The sequence below is a fragment of the Rhinolophus sinicus genome, linkage group LG03, assembly GCF_036562045.2.
Source record: "Rhinolophus sinicus isolate RSC01 linkage group LG03, ASM3656204v1, whole genome shotgun sequence".
NCBI lineage: Eukaryota > Metazoa > Chordata > Mammalia > Chiroptera > Rhinolophidae > Rhinolophus > Rhinolophus sinicus.
Window position 1 is genome coordinate 89,877,703 of NC_133753.1, and position 13,303 is coordinate 89,891,005.

The 13,303-nt window shown below is 35.8% G+C and overlaps 1 protein-coding gene across 4 annotated transcripts in view; it reads left to right on the forward strand.

Annotated features, from left to right (window-relative positions):
• The window catches only part of PRPF39 (pre-mRNA processing factor 39), a 31,438-nt gene that overhangs the window by 1,962 nt on the left and 16,173 nt on the right, over positions 1-13,303 (forward strand). The window contains exons 2-6 of one of the 4 annotated variants that reach the window (XM_074328188.1): positions 10,102-10,448; positions 10,902-11,027; positions 11,231-11,299; positions 11,403-11,565; positions 11,694-11,812. In XM_074328188.1, the coding sequence (XP_074184289.1) occupies positions 11,479-11,565; positions 11,694-11,812 (206 nt within the window). In that variant the 5' untranslated portion in view covers positions 10,102-10,448; positions 10,902-11,027; positions 11,231-11,299; positions 11,403-11,478. Of the gene's footprint in view, positions 1-10,101; positions 10,449-10,899; positions 11,028-11,230; positions 11,566-11,693; positions 11,813-13,303 lie in introns of those variants that run through there. The other 3 variants (XM_074328187.1, XM_019751716.2, XM_019751720.2) reach the window with 3 other exon arrangements.

The window sequence follows — 13,303 nt, forward strand, 5'->3', positions numbered from 1 at the left end:
AATTACGTATGGATTATTTAAATCATCCTCCACATTTTAAGATGGCAGGCTGAATTGTTAGTCAGATGTTGAATGTATGTCATAACTGAACTGAAAGTTAAATACATGCTATCGAATTGTATTTTTTTTAGGTACTGCACATTCACAAGTTTCCTTTTATACTTGTGGTCTTTCTTCTCATGATTTATAAGAAAATTCAGTGTAGTAAAAAGGCGTCGATTGGTTTGGTTAGTTGATTAAAGGAGGAAAGTTTGGTTAGTTTTCGAGAAGAGCATGAGCCAAGCTCAGGCATGAAGAATGTTTTGGGTTCTGTAAATAGCAATGAGGAGGAATACTGCAGGATTAATATGTTTGAATAAATTGACCTTATAACAAAATATATCACTAGGTTTGCATCGCTGGGGCAAACCTAACTAATTTGGGAGGTATGGGAATCCTTTTCAGGAAGTGATGTTTAAACTTTGCCCAGAAGAATGCGTAGGCTTCAGTTAGCTTAAAGGCTCTGAGTAGAATTGTTGGGGGTGGGGGTAGAAGGATGAGAGAACATTCCTCATAGAAGAAACTGCGTACACTAAGACTCTGAAGCTGACAGAAGCTGAAATGGAAAACAAAACCTCAAGAGAAATAGTTTCTGGGCTGTAGAGGTTAGTAGAGAATAGGCAAGAGTTTTGGTGTTAGACAGGATACAGTTGAATCCTGGTTCAGTTTCTTACTACTCACGTAGCCTTGGACATGTTAGTTATGAGGTATGATCAAAAAATACGGTCAATGTTTAAATTTTAAAAAAATTATTACAGGAAAAGATACATTGCCATCAATCCCCCTCAAAATACTCCCTCTCGATTTGAACACACTTATTGTTCTTGCCACTTTCTGAAGCAGTTCTGAAAGTCCTCTTTCAGTGAGTGTCTTTAGTTGTGTTGTCATGGCTGCCTCCATGTCCTGAATTGATTCAAAATATTTACCTTTCATGGTCATTTTGAATTTGGGGAAGAAGCAGAAGTCGCACGGTGCCAGATAATGGTGAATGAGGACACACTGTAATGTTTTTATTTGACAGAAATTACTGTACCAGAAGCGATGTGTGACACAGGGCCTTTCCTTTGTGATCACAAAATACGGTGCATGCTGCTGCCGAGTGCCATCCAACGGAAAGGCAGGGATCTTCAGTATGGGAAGTGGTGCATTGAACCTTAATAACAGTGTGTGACAAGTTTCAACTTGTCTGGTGCAGTCAGTCAAATGTGAGCTATGGTTGAGAGAAGGTGTGTTTTGAAGTGTGCCATAAATCATCCTCCCTCATGGCAATGTTCCATGTCACACATCGGTTGTGGTACGGCAATTTCTGTCAACTGAAAACTTTACTGTGTGTGCTCATCCACGTTATTCATCGTATCTGGCTCTGTGTGACTTCTGGCTCTTCCCCAAAGTCAAAATGACCACGAAAGGTAAATATTTTGGATCTATTCAGGACATTGAGGCAGCCGTGACAGTGCAACTAAAGACACAAAAGAGGACTTCTAGAACTGCTTCAGAAAGTGGCAAGAATGATGGGATACGTGTATTTGAAGTGAGGGGGAGTATTTTGAGGGGGATTAATGGCAATGTGTCTTTTACTGTAATAAAGTTTTTTTAATTTAAACATTCACCATATTGTTTGATCATACCTCATAATCTTTTTTTTTTTTTTCCCCTAAGTGGTGAAAGAGTAGTTTATTAGAAGAGATAGTACACTTCAAAGAAATAGAAGTGGACCCGAGCAGTAAAGAATAGCTCAAGGGCCCAAACTGACATTATTAGGAGAAAAAGTACATACACTCCAAAGAGTTTCGAGCGGGCCGAGCAAAAGAAGAGACTGAAAAGGCCCATACCTTGTAGTCTTAATCAGTTTTGTTTTCCCCATCCTTTGAAATGGGAAAATGGCACTTAACAAAACATTTGTTCAGTAAATAGTGTCCATTACCATTATCACAAATAGCTAATTGAAGTCCTAGCAGTACATGGTGACATGCTTTCAGTCATTCATTCTTTCAAAAGTAATGAGCGTCTTCAGTGTGCCTGGCAACTCAGTACAGTGTACATTTGATAGTTGAATTGCATGTGTATTGTATATAACTGAAACAAATGTCATAAAACAATATACTTTTACTGTGTGCAGCATAAACTTTGATAAAATTTCTATCTTTCTACTTTTACTGTGTGCAACATAAACTTTGATAAAATTTCTATCTTTCATTTGCAAAAAGGAGAAGCTGATTTGAAGTAATGTGCAGTTTTAAAAATACTGGTCTAGTGGGTAGATAATGATTAAACTATAGCAAGAGTAGTGTGAATAAAAAGAATGGGCTGGTTGGTTCTTATGTCAGGTATACTAAGTAAGTAAATTGTTTACTATGTTAGAATACTAAATTCTTTGGATTAAAAAAAAAGTATAGGAAGGTAAAGGTGCTCATGTATGCTGGGGATGGGAGCAAGTTACGTTTTAAATAGGATGGTCCAGGTAGGTGTTACTGAGAAGATGACATTTCAGCAAAGGAGGGGGCGAGGAAAGTGGTCGTGTGGATATCTGGGAGAAGATCACTCTGGGTAGAGGGGACAGCCGGGGCAAAGGCTCTAAAGCTGGGGAGTGTGGCCTGTTAGAGAGGCGGGAAGGTGTCAGTGTGGCTGGGGCTGAGTGATAAAGGTAGGAGTAGGAGAAGATGCCACCAAAGAAGTAAGTGGTGGGAGGGAGCAGTGGGCTATTGGCAGGACATCGGCTTTCACTCTGAGATGGAGCAGTGGAGTGGCATTGTCTGGTTGGTGTTTTAAAAAGAATAGTGTCTGCTGCGTTGAGAATAGATTGGAGAGAGGGAAGAAGGGGTGGAGAGGAGCAAAAGGGAGAGGAGCGAAAGCAGGAGGCCTGCGACCGGTTGTAGAAGACTATAATGGTATTCTAGAAGAGATCTGAGTGGCTTGAACAAGGATTGTAAGAAGTGGGATAGGAGTATATTTGAAAGATTTTGTAACAAATTGGTTGGGAGAGAGAGAGAGGAGTCAAGGATGGCTCCAAGATGTTTGGCTTGAGCAACTGGAAGGAGGAGGGCATTTCTATCAGCAGAGGTGGCGAAGGCCATGGATAAGAGCAGGTTTTGCGGGGAGACCAGGAGTTCACTTAGGGGCATTTTATAATTTAAAATGACTGCATATGTTTAGATGATGCCACATAGCGGTTGGATATATGAATCTGGGGTTTGGAAAAGAGGTCTGGGCTGGAGCTAGAAATTTGAAAGTTGGCAAATAATTAGTTTTTAAAACCATGTAATATTGGGAGTTAATGGATATAGAGAAGGGTGGATGACTAAGGACTAAGTCCTGCGGCACTCTAACATTAAAAGGTCACGTAGAAGAGGAGTGCCAGTCTCTCAGGAGACTAACTTAGGAGAAGGAGTGATAGTGGGGTAAGAGTAACACAAGTACTTGGTGTGACCTGGAAACCAAGTGAAGCAAGTATATCAAAAAGGAGAGAGCTGAGAACAAAATCTTGGGTGCTACTAATTCTTATGGTACTGAGAAGAAATCTGATAAAAAGGGGAGAGTGGAGATAATTTAAGAAGCAACAATCTTGAGAAGATGGGTGGGAGAAGTGATCCAAGAGTCAAGAGTTCGGGGTTTGACCTTTGATAGGAGCAGAGATACTAAGTGAAAGGTACTGGCTCTGTATTTCAGCTGTCAGAGAAGTGCTATAATAGAGATACAAACTATGAGAGCAAAGAGGAAGGAAAATTATAAATGAGGTGAGGGGATTAGGAGATTGGTATCATAACAGATGTACTTCTTTGCGATATAAGGGATTTTAAAAAGGAAATGGAGGATTAATAGAGATCTAGTAGGATAAAGCCTACAACCATTGGTTGTGGCAACAAGGTCATTATGAGAAATTAGTATTTTCATAGGAGTGATATGGGCTGGACTGCACAGTGTACCAGCAAATGGTTATTATGGAAAAATGTAGTGAACACCCTTGTTCATGATTAATGCTTTCAAATGATCTTTGAAAATAATTATTTCTAATTATAGAAATGTCTCTTATTTTTATATATTTCTCTTATCCAGCAATTTTGTTAGTCTAATACTTCTAATTGCCTGTAGAGTCATTATTTCTTTAAGAGAAAATTCTAGAAGTGTTAGTGGTCAAAGCTGTGCTTAATTTTAACGTTTATGCTACATGTTGGTATATTGAATTTTGAGTATATAACCCAAAGGAAATAGCTTTTTAAAAATTTACATGAGGAGGTTTATTGTGATAAAGCCAAATTTTAGAGAGAACTCAACCAAACTGAGGGATAGGTAAGCATATTTAGCCATATTGCCCTCCTTACTGATCTATATTTCTGTGAACATTCCAAACAAGCACTTATCTCAGAACTTATCTCTTTCTGCTGCCTGGAATTTTCTTCCTCCAGATAATCTACTGGCTTTCTTAGTACCTCCTCCCCTCTTTTGTTTTGTTCTTAGCACTTCGTACCCCATATATGTATTATAAACTTACTTTTTCTTTTAAATGTCTATATCCCGCCTTCACAGCTTAATGTGCAGTGCTTGGAACAATAGTGTCTGACACACACAAGTTGCTCACTGAATATCTATTGAATGAATATTATTACACAAGGAAATGATATTAGAGATTTTAAAAAATACTAAATGAAAGGGGGTTCAGCATAGAGTAATTTATATACCTTTCAGTAAAATAAATAATAAGTAGGATAAAGTATAAAGCCAAAGGATGAAGAACAGAAGAGGTATCAACAAATGAGAATTAACGTTTAGGAATGGACTAGTTTTACCTGATTAACTTAGGTTTTAGTTTTTCTGTGTTCAGCTCTGTGCCTGCAGAGAAAGAAGTTAATAAGAGACATGGTGGGTCCTCCCACAAAACCCCAGAAAAGCTCATGAATTTTAGGTACCAAATGCCTCTGAGTGGAACTAAAAATTGGAGGATTGGTTGAAAGTCTGGCATAGTTTAGACTCTAGATTTTCCTTCATTATCTAGAATAGCCAGCAAAAACTGGATGTTTATTATTTGAAGGGGGTGGAACCATGGGATTTTCGGCACAGCTGGTAGGAGGTTAGGCAGGTGTGAAGGGCCTTAATGAAAATGGGGAATTGAATAAAAGTTTATATATTGAGTGGTGAGATCATCGCTAGCGCTGTTTGTCTTCTTTGCTCCCAGAATGCTTATTGCCTTCCTTATATATTTTTAAATTGAAACCATCTCTTTGGGAAGACTTAACCCAAGGGAAATGATGTAAAGTACTAACATTTAATGGGGTCCCCCCTCAATAGAATGCCATCCTGTGCTGAGGACCACAAGCTTTATCTTGTTTCCCATTTGTTTTGTGATGTCTCATACAGCTGTAACAGAAGTTTGAAGATCATTCTATTTAAGAGACCCAAACAGATAATCAGAAGACTCTCAGAAGAGACAGCGCTAAGAACAGAAGAAAATTTAAAGTGAATTACAGAGATAACAGGAGATAACTGCACCAGTGAGACAGGAATAGGAGACTATAAAATGGATTGTTCAGAGAATTTAAAATGGAAATTAAAAATTTGATTCATATATGAAAAATCCAGTAAGAGGGATATCTCAGGCGTAAGTCAAAGGGATGGGGAAAAATGTGGGAAAAGGTAAGAAAAGTTGAAGATCAATCCAGGAGGTCCCGCACCTGAGTACTGTGAGTTCAACAGAGAGGTAGAAGAGAAAACCAAGGAGGGAGAATTACCAAATAAATAATAAGTACAGAACATAATAATTGAATGACATTAATATCTAGATTAAAATAGGCATTCCGAATGAATGCCTTGCACAATAAATGGCACTCATGTTAAGGAACATCATTGTAAATTTGAGAACACCTGGGATGAAGAGAGAAGCTAAAATCTTCCATGGAGAAAAAAACAGGTCTCATATAGAGAGAGGATGAGGAATAAAAATGTCATCAGATTTTCTCAACAGTAACACTAGATGCTAGGAAACAGTGAATAGTTTCCTTAAAAACTCTTAAGAAAAAATATTTTCATTCTTGAATTTTATACTCAATCTGTCTGTGAATTATAAGGATTTTAGAATTGGAAAGTCTTAATTTTTTCACCCTCAATACCACTTTCCAGAAAATTATAGAAATGATTCTCTAAAAAAGGGAGTAAATCAAGAAAGCAAAATATTTTGGCTGTTGTAGATGAGAGTCATCCCAGGAAGTAAGTAAAAGGAATTCCGTGGATCAAAATGAACAGATAAATCTAGACAAGACAAATCAGTCTAATTTGCTGCAGAAGATTTGATGGTTTTAAAAAGGATGTCTCCAGAAGGGAAGACGGAATTGCTAAGTATGAGTCCATTGTTTCTGACGGTATTTTATAACAGCTCTTCAAGGGTATGGGGTCAATTTTCAAAGACAACCAAACATATGAAAATAATGAGGAAAAATTTAAAGAGCTAGAAGCAAGGAAATATAGTATACAAGATGACAGAAATGTTTACAGAGGCATACTAACGTGGACCTGAATATTGCTTTAACCATCCAAACTGATAGAACTATATTAGGAGCACGTGGGAGGGACGTTGTACACACGTTTGATATCGTAGCTAAATCCAAATCTCCTGTAATAGAAAGGCAGCAAAAAATGTCTAAAATTGAAAAAACAAAATGAAACAAGAAATAAGATATACCTCCAGATAAACTCTGTTGACTACCATTTTTCAAAGTCAAAGTCAACAGTTTTTTTCTTCCTCTTAAAACTTCTACAAAAATATTTTGAATGCAATGTGAAGTTCATTTTGTTTTCCTTATGTCATTTTAATGTATAACAGCTTAAGTGTGGATAACGCTTTCCAAGAAATTCATTTGTGTGCAGTGATGCTTTCATTTATGTGAATTTAGTTTTTAAGACTTTCACATGCTTTTTATCTCATCTGTTCTCAACAGCCTTGGGAAGCAGAGAATGCAAGTATCATTAGTTCCACTTAGAAGTGAGAAAAGTAAGACTGAATTAGGATCACATGCTATTACGGGACAGACGTAGGACTCAGCTCCCACCTTTTCTTTGTTTTTTGTAATGTTCGCCATACTATATTTTATCTTAATGAAAGAAAGATCTGGAAAATTCCTAGTGTTTTGTACTTTACATTTCTTAATTTACTTATAATGAAGCTACTTCCCTTTTTGTTTTATTGTGGTAAAAACTACAATAAACATAAAATTTACCTTAACTATTTTTAAGTTAAGGTAAAGTTCAGTAGTTTTAGGTATATTCTCATGGTTGTGAAACAGACTCCAGAACTTTTTCATTTTACAAATCTAAAACTATATCCATTAAACACAACTCACCTATTAGACAACTCCCCTTTCTACGTCTCTCCAGTCCCTGCTAACCACCACTCTACTTTCTGTTTCTACGAATTTGACTACTCTAAATACATCATATAAGTAGAATCACACAGTATTTGTCCTTTTGGGAATGGCTTGCTTTACTTTGCATAATGTCATCATTGTGTGTATATACCACATTTTGTTTATCTGTTGGTGGACATTTGAGTTGCTTCCTGCTCTTGACTACTGAGGATAAGTGCTGCTATGAAATGGGTTGGCAAATAGCACTTTGAGACCCTGCTTTCAGTTAATCTGGATACTTCCCCAGAAGTGGGGTTTTAGGATCATATGGTAGTTCTATTTTTAATTTTTTGAGGAACCTCTATACTGTTTTCTGTAGTGGTTGCACCATTTTATAATCGCACCAACGGTGCACAAGGGTTCCAACTTGTCCTCCTCCTGACCAAAACATATTTTCTGTTTGTTGTTATTGTTAGCAGCAATCCTAATGTGTATGACATAGTATCTCCTTGTGATTTTGATTTGCATTTCTCTGATGATTAGTGATGTAGAGCATTTTTCCATATGCTTGTTGGCCATTTGTATATCAAAGGTCTATTCTAGTCCTTTGTCCATTTTTTAATCGGGTTTTTTTGTTGAGTTTTAGGAGTTCTTTATATGTTCTGGATATTAACCTCTAATTAGATACAATATTTGCGGATATTTTTTCCTATTTTGTAGGTTGCCTTTTCACTGTTGATTGTGTCCTTTGATGTGCAAAAATTTCAAAGTTTGATGTAGCCCCATTTGTCTGTTTTTGCTTTTGTTGCCTGTGCTTTTGGTGTCATATCCAAGAAATCATTGCCAAGCCCAATGTCATGAAGCTTTCCCCCTATGTTTTATAAGAGTTTTATAGTTTCAGCTTTTACATTTAGGTTTTTAATCCATTTTGAGTTAATTTTTCTGTAAGGTGTAAAATAAGGGTCCAACTTCATTCTTTTGCATGTGACTATCCAGTTTCCCCAACACCATTTGTTAGAGACTGCCCTTTCCCCATTGAGTGATTTTGGCACCTTTGTCAAAGATAATTTAACCTTGTACACTAAAGTTTATTTCTGGGCTCTCCATTCTGTTCTATTGGTCCTTTGTCTTTATTTCAATACCACACTGTTGCCTTTTATTTTTGATAGTTAGTTTTTATTCATTTGTCATTTTATGTTGCTAGTTGAAAGTTACTGGTTTTTGATTAAAAGTAAATTGATACTAGTAATTGCACATTATGAAGAATATGTTGGAATAATTTATTTAAAAGTATCTTTTACTAGGTGACTATCCTGTGGAGCTAGGTTTGAGAATTTCTGTATAGAATATAGTGAAACCCAGATTTTTAAAGTAGGCATAAAATTAAAAACAAAAAAAAACACACAAAAAAACAGTATTCGGCCAACCACTGGCATACTGTAGCTGACTTTTCTTTGAAAGTCAAAACAAAACTCCTTTTGTTTTTTAAATTACTGCAGATAAATAATTGCAGATAAGCCAGAAGAAGAAAGCATCAGCTCAGTTATGTAGGGAAAACAACTGTTAACACCAACCAACATTTTCATTTTATTTTATTTGTTACAAATCCTTACAGATGCATGTGTTGCATATAGTATATAGTACCGTATTTTGCCCTGTATGATGCGAGCTTTTTTGCCCAAATACGTGAGGGTAAAATAAGGATGTGCATTATACGTGAACAGTACTAATTCCGTATCTATATAAATATTTTTAATTCTTTTATTTATGAGTTAAAAGTGTAACTCTAGAAATCAATAACAATATTCGTATGCAAAATAATACCCGGGAATACGATAATCCGTTTAGTTGAATTTAGGACGAACTTGCAACGAGGACGGCTGGTTTGCTCAGTGGTTAGAGTGCAGTACTCCTAACACCTCATCGCTGGTTCGATTCCCACGTGGGCCAGTGAGCTGCGCCCTTCACAACTAGATTGAAAATGACTTGACATGGAGCTGATGGGTCCTGGAAAGACACACTGTTCCCCAGTATTCCCCAATTAAAAAAGAAATTTTTCTTTTAAATTTCAAAATAGGTTTTTAATAATATTTATTCACTTTACAAATTACTCTTTAATATTTTTTGAACCTTAATTTGTATGTTCTAGTATAAAATCAAGCCTAACTGCTAGGATTTAAATTTTATTTTAAATGTATAGATATATTTCAACAATATAACCTTTTCTAAAACTTTATCCTGAGCGAAGTAATGAACTTCCCTCTGAAATATTTATATTTCTGACTAGAACTTGTTTTGTTAATTTTACCTTTAGCCTTCAAAACAGATATTAAAGATATTGCTGTTTTCCAGGATTGATAGCAAGATAACATTCACACGTTGAGTTTTAGAAATTTAGCTAGCTAAGAAGTATTGAATTCAGATATGTTTGCTTCCTAGGAGAGCAGTCACAATCCTCACTTGTTTTATGGATGAAGGAAGTAAATCCTTAGTTATTTACTTTTCACTCAAACACCCAACAATAAAATGGCAGATTTTTGGAAAATTTATATGTTGCAGAATTTCATTTATAATATAGAAACTAATAAACCTTCTCATTATGAGTTATAGGAGAGATCAAGAATCAAATTAATGTATTTCTTTAATAGCTAATGAGGACTGTTTTTAAGAAGTGGTTTTGATGATGCAGTAAACATTTGGAAGATATTTTTCTTTATTTTTGTTTCTACAGATCATTAACTGAAGATAAAATAAACAGCTATGCAAAATTCTCACATGGAGGAGTACAGAAATTCTAGTAATGGCAGCCCAGGCAACAGTTCAGAGGTAGTGGTAGAACAGTCTGCTGATTTCAGTACTGAAATTATGAATGTTACGGAAATGGAACAGTCACCTGTTGGATCTCCTAATGTGAATGCAACTACAGAAGAAAACGAAATAGCAAATGCTGTGGACCTTCCAGCGACAGAAACGGAAGCAAATTTCCCTCCAGACTATGAAAAATTTTGGAAAACTGTAGAAAATAATCCTCAGGATTTTACAGGCTGGGTATATTTGCTTCAGTATGTAGAACAGGAGGTTAGTAACTTTTCAAATGGGACTAAAGGGACAGATTAGTCAAGTCATATCAGACTGGGCCTTATTGTTTTGTAATTAAAGATGCTTTTTTTATAGTTTTCAGATTAAGTTGAATAGCGGATATATACATTTTTAGCTTCAAAAAATAACTTACGGCATTTGTATGTTATGGAACATCTATATTAGAGTTAAAGTCTAATGTTTGTAACAGTTGTGCATGTGTGTGTATGAGTCTATATAAAATTACTGAATAAAAAGTTACCTTGCTATTTGATAGAATCTAGTTTCTTCTTTTTCAGATAAGATTGCATTTGCAGGGAAAAGGGCTGCTGTGTGTGTGGTTTTTAAACCTGCCAGTTGTTTTATCTGAGATAATATATTTGAAAGGAATAATAAATATTTTTGTGAGAAAAACTTCCAAGATGTTTAAACACCTTGTTTTATTTTCATCAGAATCACTTGATGGCTGCCAGAAAAGCATTTGACAAATTTTTCATACACTACCCGTATTGCTATGGTTACTGGAAAAAGTATGCAGACCTTGAAAAGCGACACGACAACATTAAACAGTCAGATGAGGTGCGTACATCACTGAATGAAGTTACCTTCGTTAGGTACTGTAAGCCAAATAATAACAAAATAAAGACTTCTTCTTCTTTTTTTTTTTTTTTTTTTGGCTGCCAGTACCTACGATTTGTGGTCAAACAGTTTTATAGGGTATTTTATTTGCATTTGTCACTCTTGTGGCATTTGTAGCTAATATTTTCTCTCTTTGTTGGCAGGTGCGTTAAACCTCTACCGTTTGTCAAGCTTTGCAGTGCAAGCCTCTGTATTACACTGCAGCTTAACAAGTAGGGCAGGGCTTTTCTCTCACTTACATTTATTTCTCATTTTCCAAACAATATAGTTGGTTTACTAGTCACATTTGCTACGTCTTATTGCATTTTTGGTCAGACGCTGTCATTGATGCTCTAATGGGTCTGTGCCCTATGGTCTGTAACCCAAAGCCTGCCCACACAACCCGGTCAGAATGCAGGGACTGCTGCGCTTTGAAGATCAAGACTCTGCACGTGGGGATCAGAACATTGCCATGTTCTATCCAACCTCCACCCAAATGGTAATGGTAGATTATTTAAACAAAATTCCAGTAATTAGTATTTCTAAGGTTCAGCGGATAACACAGTGTTGCCTCTCTGTTAAGAAATAATTAAATATTTGAAGTACAGTTCGTTGTTTTCTTCTTAGGTGTATCGGCGTGGGCTTCAGGCAATACCTCTTAGTGTTGACCTCTGGATACATTATATAAACTTCTTAAAAGAAACGTTGGACCCTGGAGATTCTGAGACAAACAGTACAATTAGAGGGTATGTGAAACTGATACTCAAATGTGTTAAAGGATATAGATAAATCAAGTATTCTGTTGTTAGTAATAGAACTATTCGTGAATACTAAACTGAAAGTTTAACTTCCATATATTTGTTTTTCACTTTAAAAAAATGATACATCTAATAAAGTTATGCATGATTATTAAAAACGCAGACAATAAAGTCCCCCTCTATTCTATGCCCATTTCCGTATCCCCAGTTCCACTCCCTTCATGGTTAATGGCTTGGTGTATGTTCTTTCAGACACACACAGATGTACCTTATATGTGTGTACATATATTCATATATTATGTATATTATGTATTTAATTTTTTTTTTAATTTAACAATGTTTTGGAATCTTTTCCCTGCCATATTTTTTAACCACTACGAAAGTGTTTTATAGTATCAAGGTACTATATTTTATTTGACCAAATCCTTATCTATAGGAAAAGTGCTGTAGTGAATGTCTTTGTATGAGTCAATATTTATGTAGAGCATGCTAGAAATGGAACTCTGTCAAAGGGAAGGGAATACATAGCAAAGTTTAGCACATATTTCTTCCAGAGTGGTATTAGTTTAAACTCCCACAGTGTATGAGAGTAGTCGTTTTCCCATAGTCACGCCACATTTTTTTTAACTTCCAATGGTAGCACATTATTTTAGTCTTTATATCTCTAGATTGTTGATCATGGTTTGCCATCGTTTCATATGCTTATATAAGCCATTTTCACCTTGCCTATTCATATCATTAGCTCGTTTTACCTTTGGATTGTCTTATTGATTATAGGAATTTTTAAATGTGTTTTTGGTTTTTATTTTTATCAAAGTATGTGCATATAGTTTAATAAGTCAGTGTTAAACTGCTTGTAACAAAGTAGTCTACCCCTTTTCAAATATTTTCGCTGTTTCTTCTGGTGTTTTCTAACATGTTTGTAATAGTATCTCTCCACTGCTTTCTCTCTCTCTTCAACAGCTATAGACATATGATTCTGTTAGGGTAGCTGAGAATGGAAGAATTGTCTTTCCATTCCTCATATTTCCCATATGGACAGGTTTCACAGCCTTTTGTTTTTCCTAGAGTTAATTACTGCTTCCCTTCCCTCCTCCCATTTTCTTATTGCCTAGTTTTCTTTGAACATTTAAAAATTTCCACCCCCTCCAACAGCTACTTTCAGTGGTCAGTACTAATACTACTTTACACAATGTACAAATGCTATGTAAGTTATATTTTGGAGCTAAAAAAACTTCTACTTAACCTGAAAATTGTAAAAGAGAATTACACTCCATTTTTCCATTCCCTCTTGGATCCATTTTTCCATTCCCTCTTGGATATATCCCTCTGGAACCTTCTCTTCTGTAATCTGGACTTGTTGCTCTGTTTTGTTTCTGACATACAGCAGTTGTTTTGGGATTTCCTTTTCATCATGATTCTAGGATATGTCTTTACCTCATTCCTGGGTTTCCAGCTGTATTTATTAAGGGTTTATTA